Below are 21473 nucleotides of genomic sequence, written 5' to 3' on the forward strand. Positions count from 1 at the left end.
TATTGTTTTTTTTTTCAATTTTTTTCCCATTATGTTCTCAACTTTATTTCGTTACGCTAAGAACTAAGCCATTAGTTAAAATCCTCGTTGATTTTACATAGACGACAAAAATACGTTCTAATATTTACAAATGAGGTGTGTAACGTAAGCCTAATATAGGTATAATAAATCTGCAAAAAATCGACTCAGCATCTCGTCGGCAGTGGACACGAGTGGACGCGAGTTGTTCCGTACACATCGTCGTCGTGCTTCACACTTTGATTAGTCGAAAGAAGTTCATAATATGTAAATACGGACAATGGCCGGTTCGCGCGAATTCATCCAAGATTCGGAAAAAGGAGAGTCCTTTGGAGCTGTGTACTGGGGGGAAGGAGGAGGGACAAAAGGGGGCCGCATACAAGGTTGTAGTATAGTAGCGAGGAGGAAAAGCGAATCAACAACGAGAGATTATACAAGATTAAAATGTGGAAATCCGTTAAATTTTGCGCCGAGCCTTATACAGTAGTAAATACAATTTGCCTTTTATAATTTGTTATTTTTTTTTCGCCTTTTGGTTTCATTCTCGTATCCGTCCGCGACGAGACGAGTGCCGTTATCCTTCGCTCATTTTTTTTTTAAATTTGCTTATTTTTTCATCATTATCATCTTCGTCACCTTCATCATCTTTTTTATTTTATTATTTTTTTTTTTAATCTGGTTTCACAATCGCATAACAATTATATGTGAAAATAATAACAAACATACCCAGTTCATTGTTATTTCCATGACAATCCTTTCCGTCATCGGTAAATTTTTTTCTATTTGCCGACCTTTCTCTCTCTAAAACATTTACTAGTCAGTTGAATTCATATTAATTGTCCTATGTACAGATGAATATTACATTGCCGTACTTATGTGATATCCACTAGCAATAAAATATATATATATATAATAATGTATGGTGTATAGGTGTCGAGTTTCAAAAGGCAGCTCGAGCCTTTCGTCTTATTTATTTCATTATCTTTTTTTTTAATTCATTTTTTTTAATCAATCTTTTGTTAAACTTAATAACGATGATATCTTCCTCTTCGCCTTCTCCGCGGTAATCTTTTTCCTTTATTTCACTATGATAAAAAGCAGCCCTGGTGAAAAATGTCTCGATGAGAGCGAGAGAGTGAAAGAGGTGATTTTAAATTTTCTTAAATTTTTTTTTATCGTCCCGCGAACGGGCCGACGAATAGGAGGGAATAAACAATGGCGCGTGCACCCTTTTCTCGCGACGCGGAGCTTCGCCTTTCCAAATGTTCACAAAGGGGCATTTTTACCAGGGTCAAAGAGGAGAGAAGAAGGACGAGCAGCAGTCCTGTTTATATCGTAATTTTTTCTTTTTCATTTCATTTCATATACGGTGATCGGCTGCCTGCGCGCTGCACGTGGGCGTCGTCGCCCTTTTCATCTCGATCGCCAGTATACTCGCGAATTAGTCATTAAAATTTTTCTACATAACATGATTCTCCGTCCTCGGCAGTTATACGTCCTTTGACACCTCTTCATCATCATCGTCGTCGTCGTCGTCGTCGTCGCCATCGACGCATCGCTTAAGTAGGTAAAATGAATTACGCTTAGAATGCCGTGTATACGCAGACACACACACATATCTATTATCGTCGCTAGCACACAATAGTTAAGCGCGGAGACGCCGCGCCGTTTCACGTTTTCGATTTATTTTGTTTCTTGTTTCTTCTTTTCCTCCTAGCCTATCTCGCATTGTATATTTGACACGCTGAATGTAGGCCATTCCGCATTACGGAAAGCGATTCGACCCGGCGCGCGGGCGCGCTCGATACTTGGTACACGTAATGTACGCTCGCCGACGTGCCGGGCCGAAGCTGAATTTGGCTCGCGATCGTTAGTGGTATCAAAATTTAAACGCGACGATGATACTCTCTTTCTCTCTCTCTTCCGCGCCTGCATTATTGTATGCGTGGTTGCACTGGTATAATTGCGAGCTCGTACGTGACTCGAGTGGCACGTTGCGCTATCTCCCGCACGAGGATCGCCGCGTGTACCGTGGACAGCGCGAGAGATACGGGAGGCGATGCAGCGTGCGATTCGAGCCGCGCAAAAACATCGCGAGAGAGAGAAAGAGAAAGCGCCCAATTTCATTGCAACAGCGCAGCGGTTGTAGAACCGAGAGAGGGAGACAAAGGTGCTGTGGACACGCGCCGTCGCCGGAAGAGGCGGAATCAATCCGCCGTCGGCGGTCACACTTGTACGGCGCGTCGAAAGAAAGTACAGAGAACAGAGTAAAAACAACAACGAGAGCATGGCTCCGCAGCTCGCGAATTTATACAAAGAGATGACGCCGCTGCCTCCGTCACATCGAGAAACGATATACACAAACAATGCACGGATCGGAGACAGAAAAGAGAGCAGCCACGTGCAACAGCAGCAGCTCGGTTTTTTCTTTATTCGTTTAACGTTGACTGAGTAAAAGCGAGAGATTATACAGAGAAATGTCATATACCGTGTGTAAGTTTCATCGTCTCCTCCGCGTTTATCAATATATACTTTTTTTCTGTCTTCATTTATATGTACACGCTACAATCGTTAAACTTAGATATCTCGGGAGGAGGAGGAGGAGGAGGATCGGGGGGCAATAGAGACGAGGCAGGGAGGATATGCACATGGAGATACGTGTAACAAACAAGAGCCTAGCGAGTGTGTGTCGTCATCGTCGTCGCACGATTCAAATTCGAACGCGGGGGAGAAGCGTCGACGAGCGCAGAGGGTGGACGTTTATCGTCGGAAGGACGCAGCAGCTCTCCGCGCCCCGACGCCCCTCCCGCGTACACGTACATCAAGTACATCGTAACGAGTCGAGCTTCCTGGCTGAACATAGCGTCGTGTCGCGTAAGTACATTGACACGCGTCTACAGTACTCGCGTGATGTCGGTGCTTGTGTGTGTGTGTGTGTCTTTCTCTCCGTCCGCTGCTCCATGTCCTTCTCCTCGCGAGTATAGAGACGCGCAATACGATACACGATGCGACAACAAAAGAAAGAAAGAGTTATAGGGTGTATGCGTGTAGGTGTGTTGTTGTTGTTGTTGTTGTTGTTGTCCATCGCGAGGATGGTCGCAACGCTGCAGCGTCCTCTTTTCTTCTTCTTCGCCGTCGCCGTCGTCGTCGTAGTCGTCGTGGGGCTGACGAGCGCCGGTGGGGAATCATCTTCGTCGGCTGGCCGGCTGCTGCTTACAGGATGCAGCAGGACGCCGAGCAGCAACTGCTTCCTCCGCCTTTGCTCTTTTGCCTCTGATCTGAAATTCAACGGGTCGTTTGGTTGCCGTTAGTACTTTACTATACCACCTGGTGATTGTTACTTTTTAACGATGCGCTCGCGGGAAGGAGGACTGGTGGTGGTGGTGGTGCTGTTTTTTCGGATAACAGTCGGAGTCACGTGCGCGCCAGTCGCGCGGTTAATTGAGCAATTACCTTGAGACTGTAGGTAGCGCGAGAGCTAAATATACTCATTACGGGTTGCGCGACTTAATTGCGCGCTTAGAGTTCGTAATGGAAGTGCTCGGCGCGGAGAGGAATATTGTGCAGCACAGTGCAGTATAGTGCGGCTTTTCACCCTCTCTCGAACAATGTTTGCGCGGCTCCTCAAGAGAGGTATATTTATTAATCGCGCGAGCTGTACACTCGGAGTTAAGTTCACGTCGAATTTCGGATGCTGCCGCCGCCGCCGCAGAGTCTCTCTATCTCTCAGTCAGTGTCGTCGGGCAGGACGTGCATGTAGTCGCCGTTCGGTAGGATGCCTGGAAAGCGGAGGGACGTGGATGGGAGAGGATGTTCAGGAGTCCGGTGTCTCAGCACCTACCTTGAGAGTTGGGCTCGGGCAGGTTTTCCCGGGGCACGAGATGCATGACCGTTGTCTTGCCGAACGGCAGGCCCAGAGCGCCGAGCGTCACGTTGCTGTGCAGAAAGCGGCCCTGGTATATCAGCCGTAGGATTTCCGCCTTGGCCACCGCCTCTTCCGCCCAATCTGCAAAAGCGCAATTCGCAATCAGTCCGTGTGTGCAATACGAGTTAATGTGTGTGTGTGTGTGTGTGTGTGTGTGTTTTCAGAGCGCGATTGAGGAATTTGCAAAAACGTTTGCACGACTGCAAATAACGGGGTCGTAAAAAAGCGACGAGGAGCCGTTACGAATGCATCGTTGCTAAGGATAACTCAAAACGCTCTCGGTTTACGATCAAAAACTGCTCGACATTGACGCGCCTTATCGTCCGCGTATCTCAACGAGGATTTCGCCTCCGGCGTTGCTGCAATGTGTATATACGAAAATTACGCAGTCGCTTGGCGAAAACAGCTGATCGCGCGGAGAATCGATGCCGGATAATAGAGGCGACGTAATCGAATATCCGGGTCGGGACAAAGCGAGGAAATGAAAGAGGAGAGCTCACCTTCTGGCCAGTTTTCGAAGACATGATGGGCGATGTCCCCCGCGGAGTCGCTCGGACTGAATAGGAACTCTTTTGTCTTACCGCTGACGAGGATGAGGCGCAGGTTTATCTGTAACAGAGAGAAAGAGAGATAACGGTTAGTCGCATGTATGTATTACACAGAGAGAGAGAGAGAGAGAGAGAGAGAGAGAGAGGGCGGAGGGAATATAGGTTGGGCTTATTATTAGTTTCGATCTCGCGTCCTATATATCGAAAGTATCGACCGCAGGACTCGAAGTATATGTGCAGGCGGTCGAGGAGGAGGAAACGTCGAGGTATGCAAATTCCGCTTTAACGAGCGTACTCCGCATATACTTTGTGTGTCATCGGTGTGTTTGCGACGTGCTACAAAGACGCAGTCATCGTGTTTGTTTGTCCGTATCATATTCCAGCGCGGATCGTATCTGATGACTGTATACACCTTTGTTTTATCGAGAGAGAGAGAGAGAGAGAGCAATTTTTTTCCTTGTCTCTCGCGCGTGCATACGCCAGCGTATGCGATCAGCTCTCTGTCTGCTGTTTACAAAAACCGTTATCTTAACGATGTGTCGCAACGAGCCTCTTGCACACGATCGTTTTTGTCGAATTTCGCACTAGAGCCGCGCAAAAAAAGCCGACGAACACAACGACTTTATCGGCAAAAAATCCAGGAACTCGTAAAGCAGCGGTTCTTCAAAAGAGATTACACGCTCACGCGTGTTATTCGGCGTCAAAGGAAAACTGTTCGCCCAGCTGCGCTGATATTTCGCGCGCGTAATTCGAAAGCACAGTCGTGCGTGGCTTCCAATTTATTATCGCCGCTCGGATATACGTTATATTGGTGCACGCACGCACTTAAAACGCTTTAACAAATCGCTCGTCCATTATAGCTGCATTTTCGACAGAGAGAGAGAAGCTAACGCCGATTATCGTCCGATAGAAGCGCGCAATCTCGGCGCGGATAAAATAATTAATCGCCGCGCGGCGCGGCAACGAAAAATCGACTTTCATTAAATTTCTCGCCGTTTCCTCGATTTTCTCGCTCGTGAGAGAGCATCGACATGCAAAGCCACTTCGAATCGCTCTGAAGAGAAGCTCCTCTCGCGCGCAGTAGCAACGGACATTCCAAAGTTTTTTTCCCCGTTGGCTCGTAAAAAATCGAACGAGCGCGGGATTTTCGAAAAGTTCCGCTCCAGCGGTGCGTGCTTTTTCCGCAAGATTCGCTCAGCATCGCGCAGCTGCTCTCTCTCTCTCTCTCTCTCTCTCTCTCTCTCTCTCTCTCTCTCTCTCTCTCGGAAAGTTGTATAATAAGCAAACGTTGCGGAATGATATTTCGAGTGTGTGTTGTAGCTCCTCCCGCGTGTGTACATACGGAGGCTTAGAGCGAATATTGTGTGTATAACTGCTGCGCAAACTTGTGCGGAGGGGGCTAAGTTTTCCGGGGCAAATATGCTCGCAATATATGAAACTATATACTCGATAAGACGCTCGGATCGATATATCTCCCGAGAGCGCAGTTTCTTATTACAGCCAAAAAAAGGATCTTTATGTCAATGCGCGATAAATATGCAAACTAAGATACGCAGCAAAAAGTCGTATAATGCAGTAGCAGTGTCGTTTCCGCGATTTTTTTTTCTTCTCGCCTCCTTTATGCACTAATAAGCGGAGCAGTGACTCAGACGTTTGTGTGTGTGTGTGTGTGTGCGCGCGCGAGCCGGCGCCGCGTCACGCGAATTATAATTATTATTAAAGCCGCGGCGCGAAGTGGGGGATGAGCGCGAGGAAGAATAAAAAACGACGACGACGCGCGCGCGCATTAACGAGATTAGCGATCGAGCAAGGTTCGCTCGTTGTAAGTGAGTGCGTAGTGGCTTTATTGCTGTGGATGACTGGTCGCGCGCACTTGCTTTGTCTCTGCTTCTTGGGGGGGATATTTTTTTTCTCTTTTTGTTCTCGGACGTTCTTTCGAGAAGCCTAACTTTTCCGCGCTGAATTTACTTTTCATCTCGATACGCCAAAGTTTCCCTCTCTCTCTCTCTCTCTCTCTCATATAAATAATAAATCAGCGAACTAGCTCAATAGGTCCATTCCTAATCAATGCGAGCGCTCGGGGGATCTCCTCCCCCGGCAGTGTATCGGAGAAAAAAGTCCGGCAGCAGTTCGAAATTAAGAACGACCCCTACTCGGAGAGTCGTCCCCTCGTCGCGGAAAAATCGATCCCTCGGCAGGCCTACATATAATCCTCTATCTCGCTCCCTCTCGCTCGCGCGCATAACTATGCAACTATCGCATACGCGTCGCGCGAATAATTCACAGTCGGCGGTGCAGGCAGAGCACGAGTCGTCCCCACCCGCTCCCTCTGCCGCTTTATCGATCGAGCTGCCGCAGCCGCCCCAGGAATATGTGTGCAGTGCTGTTGCCGTCGAGAGAGAAAAACGCGTTTTCTCCCTCCGCGACGAGAGAGAGATACACTTATGCCCGCACGTCCCCTCGGACTGCACAGGGGTAGCAGCGTTGCGCGCGTGTATAATCGCGGGGGGAGATTGAGAGCGACGCGTGCGTGTCCACGTGCGGGAGGAGCTGCAGAACGACGACGACGACGACGACGACGACGAGTTGGAAGTGTGTCTGTCTCTCACCTTGACTTTAGGAGAGTAGCAACGACGGGAGAGAGAAACGAAACCAGGTCATTGGGCCAGCAGCAGCAGCAGCAGCAGCGGAGCGGACGGGTTGCTAGAGCCACCCCTCTCTCCCTCTCCCCCCTTTTTACCGAGAGACTACGCGCGTGGGCGTCTTTTCATTTTTTTCCCACCTTTTCGGGATTGGCCTACTTTGCTCGCGTATTACGCGACGAATGATAGCTCGTGTGTCCCGAAATCTAATCGATTTATAAGGCACGCGTGCTGGGTCGCGGAGGAAAAATTCATCGGCGGCGATGCTCCTCTATCGAAAGAGAGAGAGAAGCTGAGAGCCCCGACCTGGAATCGAAACCGTACAGATACCCCGAGGCTCAATTATTCCGACTATTGTGCAGAGAGAGAGAGAGAGAGAGAGTAGTCCTCTTTTTGCACAGCGCGGCCCGTTCGCTCTTTTTCGGTCGCCGGCTTTCGTGGAGAACTGCAAATATCCGTCAAAACAAGCTTCACATCAAAGCGACGCCATGCATTATTCAGCCGTGTGTCAAGAGCTCGACGATGTATTCCGCATCGAGAGAAAGAGATTATACTTTCGCTTTTCCGACAAAAAGCCTGGCAATCCGACAGCTCGCAGCAGCCTCTGCACCGAAAAATCTCTCTCTCTCTCTCTCTCTCTCTCTCTCTCTCTCTCTCTCTCTCTCTCTCTCTCTCTCTCTCTCTCTCTCGTCTATACCTGCGAGCGGGGGAGAGCAAAGAGCAGAGAGATTATACTTTCGAAAACGAGCCGTCGGCGCGCGCATTCCGAGATGGGCCCAGACGATAAACGAGTATACGCTCCCCCTGCGACGTGGCCTTGGAAATGTTGGGCTGGTCTAGGAGCGCTCGCGTCTCGGCAAGCGGAGAGATAAGATAGAGAGCGCCGACGATTTCGCGGGTATAAAGCTCCGGCGCCTGGGCGGGACGCGTCTAGCCCTCCTCTTTCTCTCTCACTGTTCCTTTTCGCCCGAGGGAGCGACTAGAACACGAGTCGATCCTCGTCGCGATGAGAATGGACAATTTCAGTGCCGCTTGTGTTTTTACGCGGCGCATAACGCGCTTCATCGAAATATGACGCGCTCTGTGCAGCTAGCGCAGAGTCCGATGAAAAACCGATAGAGTTTTCGAGCGTTGCCCTGTAATTTCTCATAAATCCCTCCAGAGGAAAAAGAAGCGGTTCGTCGGCGGATAAAAAAAAGGGGAGCACGAGAGAGCTGCGCGCCGCGGAGGATAATATTCAGGTCGTCGTCCTCTCTCTCTCTCTCTCTTTCTCGCGCGCGCGCGCGCTGAGGTACTACGACGCTGCTGCTGGCTGGCTTCTTTCGATCCTATTATTGCGGTATATTCCGAGTTACTGTTACGAGCTAGCGCAGCAGCAGTCTATCCCCCCGTTCGCCTAGACGCGCACGATATAAAAGAGAGCTAGCTGCGATTTTTCGCGTCTAGCTCTCTTTGCCTTTGCCGCTGCCGCGAGAAGAGAAGTATATATACGAGAGTCAGCAGCGGAGCAAAGAAGAAGAAGAAGAAGAAGAAAGGAGAGGGAGAAGGATCGAGAGGGGGAACCTTGAAAGCGAGCGCTAACCCCGAGACGGAGCGAGAGAGACCCCCATTGTGCTCTCTTATAGTTCATCCTTTTCTCGCCGCCGCCGCCGCCGCCGCCGCCGCTGAAATTCAAAAGTAGCATTTTTAGCGGCGGCCGATCGCCGAGGCCTATACTTTCGAGCGTTTTCTTCTCTCCCTTCGCCGCTGCCGCCGCTGCTGCTGCAGTCGAAGATCACCGCGCCGCCTTTCTTCCGATGCAGCTGCCGCCGCCGTCTACCTTCTTCTCGTTCTTCTTTTGTCCGAGCGGGCCTGTTGTGCGCACGCGGGCGCAGGTATACGAGAGCTCTAGAATGCGGGAGAAGCTTTTTTCTCCCTCCAATGCCTTCGGAGTCGGCTTTACTTTGTCTACACGATGCTATGTCCTGTACGGCGATTGCGCGCGAAAGAAAAAACAACAACGCGTAGAGAGAGAGAGAGAGAAAGAGAGACATGTGTGGCGCACCTGCTACGACGGAAGTCCGCAGGAGGGTAATTACTGTATTTTCGCGCAACTGCAGCGGTTTCGCGCTCTCCCGTTTTTCCAAATCGTAATAACGGACTGCTCTCTTTGCTGTCGGTCTCCTTCGCTCGCGCTGCAGTGCACTACGGAGCGTGCGACGCGTCGAGGTTGAAGGTTGGCTCGTTATCAGTCGCGATCGCTATTATCTCTTGAATTTTTCCGCGCGCGACTCTTTGATCGAAATCGGAATCGGAGCGAGACTTTCTCGATGCAGCTGCAAAGAGATTTTCGAGTAGCTCGATTACGTTATGCTGACGCGCCGGGGATAGAGAGAAGAGTTTCGCGCTCGGGTCGAAGGTGAGCCAACGCCTCGGCGTCTGCGTTATTCTGTACAAATATATGCTCGGCTTTACTGCTGGCTGTAAAGTCGGAGCCTTCGTATTTTTATCCGTCGATTCGGCCGCGATAAGAGATTTTCTCTTATCGTTCGCTCTCCGTGAGAAAGAGACCGTTTTCGCGCCATAGCGCGCGCCGGCAATTACTTCAATTACCCACTGCTGCTGGCCAGAACGACCCGGAGGGTCAAACGTCGAGCGGCAGCTGCAGCGCTTTCGAAAGCAACGGCTCTTCGCGCCTCGTTATCCGACGTCTATTCGTCATATTATTTAGGTGCAATCGCGCGGATTATGCCGAGAGAGAGAGAGAGAGAAAGAGAGATGGGAAAAAAGAGGAGCTATATACACGCTTCACTTTTTGGCTCGGATCCAGTGACCCGAAAACCCCTTTCCTTGACTTTCCTCCGCTGCAGTATACCGCACAGAGTCATGGGAAACGGCGCTATGGACATAGAGTCCGGCGCGATTAGCAGAGTGTGCAATGCATTTTTGCTTTCGACGCGCGAAAGCTGCTTTTTACGACGTAATTGTGAAAGTGATGGGACGGCGTCGTGACCGATGGAAAATTGCCGACTTGGCTGCGGCGTGATGAGCGTTGTGCGGCCCGTGTGCGTATCCGCAATGTTTCCGATTCGTTACGGAGAGGGCGTAGACTTTTGCTCGCGTGCGTGTGCAGGCCTCTATACGCGTCGTAGAGGTCGTGACCTCGCGAGCATTCCAAAGGTCGGGAGGAGGTTGAACGATCTCTATCAAGGTGCTCTATACGGCCGCGGAGATTTTTTTTCTCGTCCCGCGATCGAATGATCCTCGGAACTGTGCCACGAGAGACGGGCGAATCGATGAATTGCACAATCACACACACACACACACAGGGCTCTATGCAGACTCCGGAGCTGTACCGCCTCTGCTTTCTCTCGCTGATAAGGATTGACAGGCCGACGAGTAGTTATCGGACCGCATAGGACACGGCGTTTCCGGACGCGAGCATTACTCCCCATCTCTTGTGCGCGAGCGCACAGATTTATCGCTAACGCTCGCGTAATGCAGCGAGAGAGAAAAACTAGGCTGATGCAAAAGCCAAGGAGCCGAGAGAGAGAGAGAGAGAGGAGGAATCGCGTGACATTCGCTGCTGTGTATAAAGCCGTAGTAGAGCCGAAGAGCGCTGCACTTTCCGTATTTAATTATTTAATGGGATTGGCCGAGATTGCGCCGCCGTCGACGTCGGGGGGATGAGCCGCGCAGCGGGTCAAAGTGCGAGCCGATATTCCGCCGGCAATTATAATGCAGCTAGTGCACGCGATTGTTGGAATACTTGTCTATAATATAGAGTAAAAGAAGTAACAACTTCATTGCGGCGGGGGTCTGAGGATGAGCTCTCCTTTCGAGGCGCTGGCCGTAAAGCCGGGCTTTAACGGCTCCGAGACTATAATACGCGCTTTTAATTTTACGTCGCGCGCGGTTAACGACTCTTCGCGCTCTCGCTACACAGCCCGTCGCTTTCTTTACGCGTTACTGATCGCTCGGCGTAATTAAGTCCCCTACCCCGGCGGCGGTGTTATGTCGTATATATGGATTTTCGAGCACGGTCGGGCCGGCCTTATTTAAATTAATTTTCCCCCCCGCACCTGCTATTGACGCCGGCTTGATTAATTCCTATGTGTCCGAGTGTGGCTGTGCGAGGGCGGGGGATCTCGCGTATGAAATTGGCTTCGTTCACTTCGCTTGATTGCGCGCGCGCGAGAGAGAGAGAGAGAAAAGAGAAGAAGAGAGCCGGTTTAATTATCGTATACACCGATTTAATCGCTCGCTCATACTCCAATTCCGTATACATCGTCGACTTGTATTCTTTCCCGAAAACGCTCCAGTTCACACGGCGAAGGAGCTTCGGCCCCGAAATCCAGGCGAGCCTCCGAAAATCGGGCTCTGTGGGCATAAAAACCGTTAAATCGAGCGACTCCTTCCAGTCCAGTTCCTCCGCGCCGTCTATTATATCGCAACAGCGTCGACAATAACACGACCCTTCCCAGTCCCGCGCTTCCGGCGCGCACTCGACTCTTTCGGAGAACGCGAGATGAGGAGAAAGCGAAAAGCTGTGCGTGCGTGTGTAGAAAAACACCGAAACACACACGTGCGCCGCGCATGCGAGAGAGGCGTCGCTTTTCTCCGACGATTATAACGAGAAAATGGACATCTGCTCGCCATATAACCGATTTCCCTCATTAGGCTGGGGAGCGAGAAGGAGATTTTACGGCAGCAGGCGCTCGGGCTTGGGGTGTGCGCGCGTATGGGACACGGCTATTTATTCGGGGAGCCGAGGAGCACACGATGTCTCGAGACGCTGCGTTATAGTGGTGTTTGATCACTCGTCGGCGGGAGAAGGTTTATGGCCGAATTATATTTCGATTCGCTGCACTGCAGCGCGCAGATATCGTCGGGTTTGTAAAGTCGGCTCTATATTTAAAAGCCCGCGCGGCGGGTTTTGTTTTGACTCTGTCTCGGCATCGGCGCCGCGGAGGACCTATTAGCCGCGAAGCACTTGGAGAGAGGAGGAGATTTTCGAAAGCGAGCGTCGTGAGAAAGCTCTGCCGCGCGAACAGCTGCTCTCTGTTTATGCGTGACTCTCTTCGGGGGGGCACTGCTCTCTCTCTCTCTTTCTCCCTCTCTTGTGCGCTGTAAGTATACAGAAGACGAAGACGAAGCAGAGAAGAAGAGAAGAAAGTGAAATAAGGGAGGGGGGGGGGCCCTCCGCGCTACACGCCGGCGATCCGTAAGTATTCGTTTCCTCTTTATATTTTCGGCCCGTACGAGCCGGCGCGATGATTTATTTTTCGGTCAATTGTCTTCCTTAATCGCTTCCGAAGAGGCGATTCGATGGGGGAATGACCGTAGGAATGCCGCGAATTTTGGCGCGCCAACTACTTGCGAAATGTAAGTCGGTCGGCGAGAGGCTCTCCCCGCGCGACACATTCCACCGATGACTCGATCGCGAGCTGCCGGCTATTAAGCTCGAGAATTTTTAACGCGCGACTAACTCCTCTGTCTCTCGTCTCCGGTAATTAATTCTCCCGATTTATCCGCGACATTCCTCTTTGCTGAGCGCACAATACCCTCGATAAGAGATAATAGCGCGCGTACGTTCGCACGTCCGAATCGTCCTTGTTCTTCGCGCTCGCTGCTGCCGCTGCGTAACGGTATATTACTCGCGTCTGCGTATAACGCGCTCCAGTGCATATCCATATGCGTAAATGCATCGCGAGGAGGAGGAGGAAGAGATATATCAAATCTTAATTATGTATCGGATTGCGCAACGCGCGCGCGCGCGCGCGAGTTGGTGGATTAAAGACACGCGACGACTACGACGGCGGATGTGAATGGAACCGAGATGCAGCGCACTTTCTCTAACGATTTCAAAGTGGAATTTCGTATCAACTGGTGCGTGTGTGGATTTCCCCTCTTTACACAATTGAGTCGGCGGAATCCAATTATCCGACATGTGTCGCGCGCTAATCCATCGGGGCTCTCTCTCTCTCTCTCTCGAGAGAGAGAGAGAGAGAGGATTCTCCGCGAGAGAAATTGGCAAAGAAGCATCTCTCTGTCCCTGCCCAACCGACCGAGCGAGAGACGTGGGTGTGGTGGTGGTGCACCTTGCATCGGCGGCGCGACAGAGAGTGAGATAGACCGAGCGTGGCTCATGGCTGGCGAGTATCGATCGAAAGCAGCAACGGCGGCGCTGTCTGCGTGTAACGCTGCGCTGCTGCTGTGCCGGGGCCACCCGGCCACCGCCACCACCCAGCGACGACGCCGCAATCCGTCTGGCAGTAGCTTGGATCGACTCTCTCTCTCTCTCTCTCTCTCTCTCTCTCTCTCCTCTTCCCGTCCCTTCTTTACTACTTTAGCTGTGCACAAGATGGAGAGTGAGATGATTCTGGTCGGTTCTGCGCTTGTTTTACCAAGAGAGCTCGAAAGTTCACTGCCAAGTGGATTTGGCTCTCTGCACTCTTTCGATTCCAAGCGTGTCCAATTATTGCACTCCGGGCCCGGCGCGCAGAAGCTGATGATGCGAGAGAAGCCTCTCAGCCCTCCTATAACCGCTCTCCAGAGAGAGAGAGAGAGAGAGAGAGACTCGAGCGCGCGTTTGTGCGCCCAGTACATGCAGTGAAGTGCAGGCGAAAGAAGAAGAACGAAGCCAGCGAAATCGTCAAGGTCTCTCGGAATTGGCACTAGCTCCTCGCTCGCTAGCGATAATAAACATACATGCCACTGCAGCAGAGAAGCGCGGCTGACCTCGAGATCTCTAGCGAGATATAGACGCCGCACACGCTAGTCATCGATCTGAGAAAGTGAGAGAGAGAGAGAGAGAGAGGATTGTTTAACGCAAGGGGTTAAACTCTCTCTCTCTCTCTCTCTCTCTCTCTCTCTCTCTTCGGTTATTTACGCGCAGGCGGATTAGAGCCGCGTTTTGCTTAAAGGAGGGTCGCCCCGCACACTGCGTGAATTATCGCCTGCTGGGGAATTGTCGCGCTTGCGACAGAGAGAGAGAGAGAGAGAGAGAGAGAGGGTTCTCTGATGCTGGCAGCGCTTGAAAAACGATTTCCCGAGCGCGGTGAATCTCAACGAGGGGTGGGGGGGGGGTGTTCTTTATTGAACGACGTCGGGCCATTTTGGCTCTGATTTTCGGAGCAGTCCATTACCGCGACTCTCTCGTAATAATCCGCCCACGCCGGCGTAGTATTCGCTCTCTGTGCTCCGCGACGCACTTGCGTCAGCGATCGATTTTCTTATTTATACACCGTGTAAGTCTCGAGCTTGGCGCGCGCGGAATAAAAGGCTCTATACAACTATCCGCTACTGCACTACATGCGCGGCGCAAACCGGAACAATCGTCGCGCTGCTAATACGCATCTGATGCGCGCGTTCTCGGCTCTAACGGGGAATTCTGATTGATTTCTTTCTCTCCCTCTCCTTCGCGCTTGTAAATCCGCTCGCCTAAAATTTTACACGCCCGCGAGTATAACACCTGATCGCCTCGCCCCCCCCCCCGCTATACCGCTGCTGCAGTGCGATAAAAGTTGCATTCACCCCATCCCCCGAGCACCACGACTTGGCCCTGTTTCGCTGCGGAAAATTCTCCCCAACGGGGTGTATAGCGGCGCCACACCTCGTTCGCATTTGAATACGTAATTGAGCCACTGCACTATGCTGCGCCGTATACACACACGCGCGCGGCGCTGAATAAATAGAAGCACGTGCAGTATCTCCCTCTCCCTCTCTCTGCGAAATCACTGCGCACACGTGAAAGTACCTCTCGTCATTATCATCGTCGTCATGTGCCGACCTGATGATCGATCGGGGAGTAGTAGTGCTAGGTCTCTCCTCGAGGGAGCCGATTGCGGTGCCGCTGTACGTGCGACGGATTATATTTGCCTTCTTCGCTGGATTTAAGCAACCGCGCGTCCGCGTGCGTTATCTACCGCAAATATTCCTCGAGCTCGATTTACGTACGCGAAAAACATCGATTCGGCCGCTAATTACACCGCGAAGACAAACATTTGTCGAAATTAGCGCACACTCCGCGCTCTCGAAAACAGAAAACAGACAGTACTGCAACGCTTCCAGTCGAAAGCTTCTCGTCTGTGCCAGGGTACGCATTCGCGCGCGCGAATTCGATTGGCGTCGCGGGGGGGCGGTATAATGGAATATTGGACAGTACTGCAGCCACGAGCGGTTGGGTCGATGCCTGCGGAGGAGGTGGAGGCGCAGCTTATAGCCCCGAGGGCCGGTAATCGCGCGATGCTGTTTTCGTTAGCGATTTATGGGCCGAGCCGAAAGGGTTCGTCCGCCGCTGCTGGGTATTTAAAGGATCAGAGAGAGAGAGAGAGAGAGAGAGAAAGAGCTGGTTTTTAGGGGGTACAGGCGTTATACGGAAGGGGCTGGAGATTTGCGGTCGATTTCGGAAGCCGAGTTTTCGGCAGAATTTCGGATGGATTTGGGTTGCGTCGCCGGTGTTTTATTGCTTTCGCGGGCACTCCATTTCTCTCTCTCTCTCTCTCTCTCTCTCTCCGCTGTATACCGAAGGGAGTATTGGTTTAATGCCCACGTTTGCTATGTATCGTAAATTTTGGCGATTTCGACGATTCTTGCGGGGATGTGCAATAGTTTTATGTTTCAGTGACAAAGTGGGCATTGACTGACGTCCGGAGCGTGCAACGACACATATGGAGAGGCTCTACACAATTTACATTTTTTAAGAGCAACGCGCGGAAGAATAAGGTTAGCGCCTCTTTCCCTCCCGGGCGCAGTTGTATAACAGTTCATTGAAACTTGCCGCGCAGCTGTTGTCTTTCTATACACGTCTGCAAACTTTTAATCGTCGCGCAGCTGTGTAAAACCGGGCACTGATTAAACATCGGCTTTATTATTTCTTTCCAGAAGCTACACACAGCAGTACAGGCTTATCGGCGCTTTTCGATCCGTTGCATCGGTGCGGAGGCAATTTTTCACAACGCAACCGACGGATTTCCACAAAAGCGAAGGCCCAAGACCCGTGAAAAGAGGCGCGAGCGCAAGGTTGCTTTTCCCTCCGCTTTTTTTTTTTTCGTAATGCGACATGCGCATTGCAAAAGAGCGCGCTGTCGGCCGCAGGATAATCGGAATTCGAATTCGACTAGGCGACCTTGCGGAAACATCGAGAGTCTATACACGTGGCGCAACAACGAGCATCGACGCAATAAACGATGATATAGGCCCTATACCGTAACGCACGCACGCACTCTCTCTCTCTCTCTCTTCTATATCTATTTTTTGTCCCGCGAATGTGATAAGGCAGCTTCGAAAAATCGAAGCGACTCGCGAGCGGCATTTATAAAAAGAAGTGGGGGAATGTAGGCCAGCGCCACGGTTATCCTCTAAGGACATCTATTGATCCCGCTCTCTCTCTCTCTCTCTCTCTCTCTCTCTCTATCTCTCTGTGGCTCCTGTGCGCGCGTACGGCCAAGCGTCATCTCGACGTTGTGTTGCGAGAGAGCAATAATGATCGGCAATTGGGATTTCGATGGGCGATCGTATAGCGATGTCCTGTGTCTGTGTGTGTGTGTGTGTGTGTGTATACGTATGCAAAGAGGCCTGATATGAAAAAGCGCGAGAGAAACAGAGAAGAAATGTGGGTCAGTGGGCCACGAGTGCGCGCGAGAAGAGGGGCGGTGATTATGCAAGCGGTGCAAACTCGGTTTCGAGCTATTTCCTTATCGGAGTTGCTATTATGTTTCTCGCGCTATAGACTAGATGGATGATAATCGGAGGGATCCGTTTGATCGAGTTTACGGGCTCCGATAAAAATTAGATTAGCCGATATTGTGCCGTTAAACTTACTCAATAATACGGAAAGATATAGAGACGCGTTACGCTGCACTTTTCAAGGAGGCGTAATGGCAGAGCCGAGCCGAGTCTGGAATTGTTTTCCACGCCGATCGACTCTGCTGCGCAAAGTATCGATGTCTAGCCGGAATAATTGACGGTCTGCGCGTGTGCCGAGCGGCACACGGTATTAATATAATCGAGCATTACTTATACGCCGCTCATTACTCCGCCCATGTGTGTGAGTGGGTAACGATTATTATGTAGCGTAAGTCTCTCGTGTGTATTGCGAAACATCGCGCGTATATTATGTCACGGGCGTAATGAGCGTTTTTCATGCGTCTCGATAAGACGATGCGCATAAATTTAAACCGAAATACGCATAAGACGCGGCGGCAGGTGCAAGAAGAAAAAGAGACATTGTCGCGTATATTGTCGAGGACGCTACGCTTCGTGCAAATGGCGCAAAATTATTGCCACTTACAAAACAGCGCGCGGCCAATCTAAAGTTTTTCTATATACACGGATCGCCTCGCCTCTCATTTTATAATCCATCGCGCGCGTAAGAAGACTAATATTTCCATTTCCGCGAAACTTCTTACGCCGCGATGAATATGCAGCCGCAGAAGAGCTCCGTTCGGCTGTACTCTGCGCGGTGTGCTATATATACGTATGAATATGCAAAGTTCGCGTGCTTTTTGAAAAGCCGCCGCGACACTGCGTTCTATGCGCTGCCGGTGTTGCGGAAGATTTTTAATAAGTGCAACGAAAACGCATCTTTCTCCCTCTCTGCGTGTACTTATAGACGCGAGTGGAGAACGGGAAAAGCACGTGGGATTGTTGCTATGGAAATGTAGCTACATCGATCCCATATCGAATATAAACGAAGGCAAAGAGTGGCGACGGGCGATTTGGCTGGAGGACTTTTTATTTATTCGCGAGGTGAGAAAAAAAATTAATTCTCTCTCTCTCTCTCTCTCGCCGAGCGACTGCAATGATAAAATACGTTATTTACGGGCGCACACACGCCTCCTTGCGATTCGATAGCTTTAATTACGCGACTCCAGCTCTTACTCGACAGCCGTCAGCTGCTGCTACTGTAAATCGTGAGAATCGTCAGGCCCGCGAGTTCGTCTTCCGTGAAGACGACTGCTTCTCGCTGATTGATTGTATTGCATGTATAATACGACTTCATGATGCGCGCGAAGCTCACCTTCGAAAAAAAAAAAACAGCCGAGCGCGCCGACAGTGGCTAATCGCGCGTGAAAACTCGTGTTGTGTACGCATGACTCACCCGCTATCGCGAATTTTTCTGATGCGCTACTGTAGTAATACAGGCCGAAGAAAGCAAGCGAGCGTGGAATATTTTTTTTTTTTTTTTCGGTAAAGAGATACATCAGCCGTCGATGAATCACTTGAAAAAATCCCGAAAGAAACACAGAGAGACGGCCGAGCGTGAAATTGACTCGTCAGCGTTGTTTTTTTTTTTCGCGCTGCTCGCAACGAAAAACTTTTCTTTTTAAACGAACTTTCACTCGCTCTTCGATTGCGCTCGCCGTCGGAGTTTAATTACGCCTGCGTGTACACCCTGTTTTCGAAAACGCTAAAGATCCGTTGGTCGAATCAATCTCGCGTCGAGCACACGTGGACATTTAATTTGGCCGCGAATGAACGCAGGGGACAGAAAGGGGCCTCTGAGTGTATACGTCGAAGAAAAAAAAAGAGAACGAGTCGAGGCGGCGACGACACGTCAGAGAACGAACGGCTTACATATACGAGGAGAAAGTGCTCGATGTATACACCGCTTGCGAAACCGCGACGTCGATGCGCGATTGTTTCGAGCAGTGGATTTTTCATTCTCTTTCCACGGAGGATATTTCGCGCGCCGTAGCCTGCCTGCCGCGAGAACCGGAAGCCGCGGCAAAAGTCTGATATAAAATTCTTTCAGCGAGAGAGAACGGCTCTCAATTAGCTCCCGCTGCAACAAAGTTAAGTAATATATCTCCCTCGCTCGCTCGCGCGCGTGGGCTCGGACGTGCCAAAACCGTATGCAAAATTCGTCTGGCATGGGCCGAAAATAAAAAACGAGTCATCGCCACGCATCTCTATATTATTTTTAGGGAAAAAGAGAAGGTGTATAGAGCAGGGATAACGGAAGCCGATTTCGAAAATCCGATCGGCGCATGCTAATCGCCGCTGAATTACGCCAGAGAGACATAGACAGACGTATACGCGTTATGCAAATAGCCGTCATCGAGCTTTGCTTGTACCGGTCGACTGTTCTCGCGTCGCGGACACGAAAAAAAGTCGAACGAGTAATTGCGCGCGGGATGAGAGGAAAGAGTGTTGTTGATAGTTGAAGCGCGTCGTCTCTCTCTCTCTCTCTCTCTCTCTCTCTCTCTCTCTTTCTCTCTCTCTCTCTCTCGATACCGGAAAACACAGACGCTGCATTCGAATATACCTCGCCTACGTGAGCGAAATGTCAATGACACGGTGGTCGTAGGTATATAGCCTCCGTATAAAGGAGACTTTTTTTTACATACGGAAAAATCGTTGAACCCGACCGCGGTGTTATAGCTTACACAAGAACGCGCAACTTTTCCTCTCCGCGTGAGAAGGTTCGCGCGATGCTCAATGACGATTCGCGAGTGACGAGCGCGCGTGAGAGGACGAATCGCACACCTGCGCGGGGGGGGGGGGCTGTTGAATCTTTCTCCCGAGTGAAAGTGCTGAAGAAGGAATCGAGCCGATCCTCTATCCGAATATCGGGCATCCGCGTGGGAGCATCGCCCAAGTGGTGTTCTCAAAATAGCCCCCCTTATTAGCCAGTGGCCGCCGCCGGCGCCGCTGCTGCTGCTTGGCACATGACGACATGCGTGCGATGATGCTGGCTCTTAGAGTCAAGCTATAGAGAGCTGCGAGATATGGTGCTGCCGCGGAGCACTGGGCGAGGTCACTGACACGTCACACACGTGCAGCGCCGATGGGACATCTGCGATGCGTGTGCAGTGGGTATATATGTAGAAGGGGGAGTCTCCAGGGGCTGTGCACTTTTTGCGCCCGATGGGGGGGGGGGGGGGAGAAAAAGCGAGACTGATATGGTGGAAAGTTAGCCGATTTCCGGCTGTGTACGAGCATACAGCGATTTTCATCGGGCTCCGTTTACACAAGTGCTATATCTCGCGCGCGAGTTAAGCCGAGAGGAACAACAGAGAACGCGCTGCACGCGTGGAAATAGAAAAGCGAGAGAGGTCGGGCGCGCTGCTACTGCTGAGTCAATGGCGTCCTCCGAAATGTTCCGCGAGCTCGCTCGCCAGTAAATACACACGGACAATCGGGAAGAATCCCTCTCTGGCCGCTGTGTGCGTGTCTTATTTTCGTAAACTTGAGAGAGAGAGAGAGAGAGAGAAGATTTTTTCGTGAATCACGCGGCTGGAAGCAGTCCAACCTATATATTATTATACACAAGCGAGCGCGCGCGTGTGTGGATTGACCTCTTAGCTCTCGATACTTTCTACTTTCGTTTTCCTCGCTCTTCCGACTGGAACCGCGCGGGCTAGCACTTATTATACTCGCTATCGTACGCATAAATCAGACGCGAAAAGAGAAAAAAGCGACATCCGAGCCGCGCTGCAGCAACGGCAGAGCAGCTGAGCCTTGAGGAAGTAGTAGCGTCATCGCTCACGGAGCCGACCTTCGCCGGCCGATCCCGATTTCAGCGCAATTAACGCCGCGCCAATTGAAGCGCAAGGCGCCTCCTTGGCGGTTTTCTCTCTACGGCAGACCTCGGAGAGCCGCTCGGCGATTTTGGAGTCGTATTTTTAGCTTTGTTTTTCCGGAAAAAAAAACAACAACAACATCATTAGGTTTCTTTCCTCCTGCAGTCTGTCGCCTGCGGTTTGTTTACGCGCTTTTCGCAGCAGAGGCTATATAATTGATTGAGAGATTTCGACCGACTGATTAACGCGTATCGAAAGCCAAACACAGGTGTCTCATCGATCGGAAGACGCGTGTGTGGCTTACGAACATCTCACCCTCGCGTTGTATTAAATACACATAGAGGAGGACATCCGCGCGCATGCAACGCGAAAAAAATGTCGCGCGGCATCCAACAGGTGGCGGCCGACGATGATGGGCTTTCTCGACTTGGAAATTGAAATTCGAGAGCCGAATGTCCGGTGTGCGCCGCTGATATTACGTTACGCGCGTGCATGTGTGCCAGTACACGTGCACCGGGGCTGCCTCGACTTTCCCATAACCTACGCCAAGCAGTGCAGCGCAGCGCGAGCTTTGAAGGATTCTGGGAAAACGGGAAGGGAAAGAGAGAGAGAGAGAGAGAGAGAAAAGAGGGCGTGGAGCCGCTGAAGATAAGGGCGACGGGAAGAGAGATTATTATTTTTTGTGGAAAGATTATTTTCCGAGAGGCCGTGCTCGATGTTTTTCTCCGCAAAGAGCGAGAGATGAATCACGCTCGATGAATCCGAGAATTGCTCATTAAGTCATCAGCGCGGTAGATCTCGTCGCTGACGACGATTAAATTCACAGCGCACA

At 51.0% G+C, this 21473-nt stretch overlaps 1 protein-coding gene across 2 annotated transcripts in view; it reads right to left on the reverse strand.

The window, feature by feature from the left end:
* The window catches only part of LOC100121505 (ubiquitin-like protein 3), a 24094-nt gene continuing 2621 nt past the window's right edge, over positions 1-21473 (reverse strand). The window contains exons 2-5 of one of the 2 annotated variants that reach the window (XR_512215.4): positions 4444-4552; positions 3860-4024; positions 3360-3797; positions 1-3296 (exon numbers count right to left, since the gene is read on the reverse strand). Coding sequence is in view for 1 of the 2 variants with exons in the window: in XM_001605067.6 (XP_001605117.2) it covers positions 3232-3296; positions 3860-4024; positions 4444-4552 (339 nt within the window). In the remaining variant the exon portion in view is untranslated. The remainder of the gene's footprint in view (positions 3297-3359; positions 3798-3859; positions 4025-4443; positions 4553-21473) is intronic. The other variant, XM_001605067.6, reaches the window with a different exon arrangement.

The sequence above is a fragment of the Nasonia vitripennis genome, chromosome 3 (assembly GCF_009193385.2).
Source record: "Nasonia vitripennis strain AsymCx chromosome 3, Nvit_psr_1.1, whole genome shotgun sequence".
NCBI lineage: Eukaryota > Metazoa > Arthropoda > Insecta > Hymenoptera > Pteromalidae > Nasonia > Nasonia vitripennis.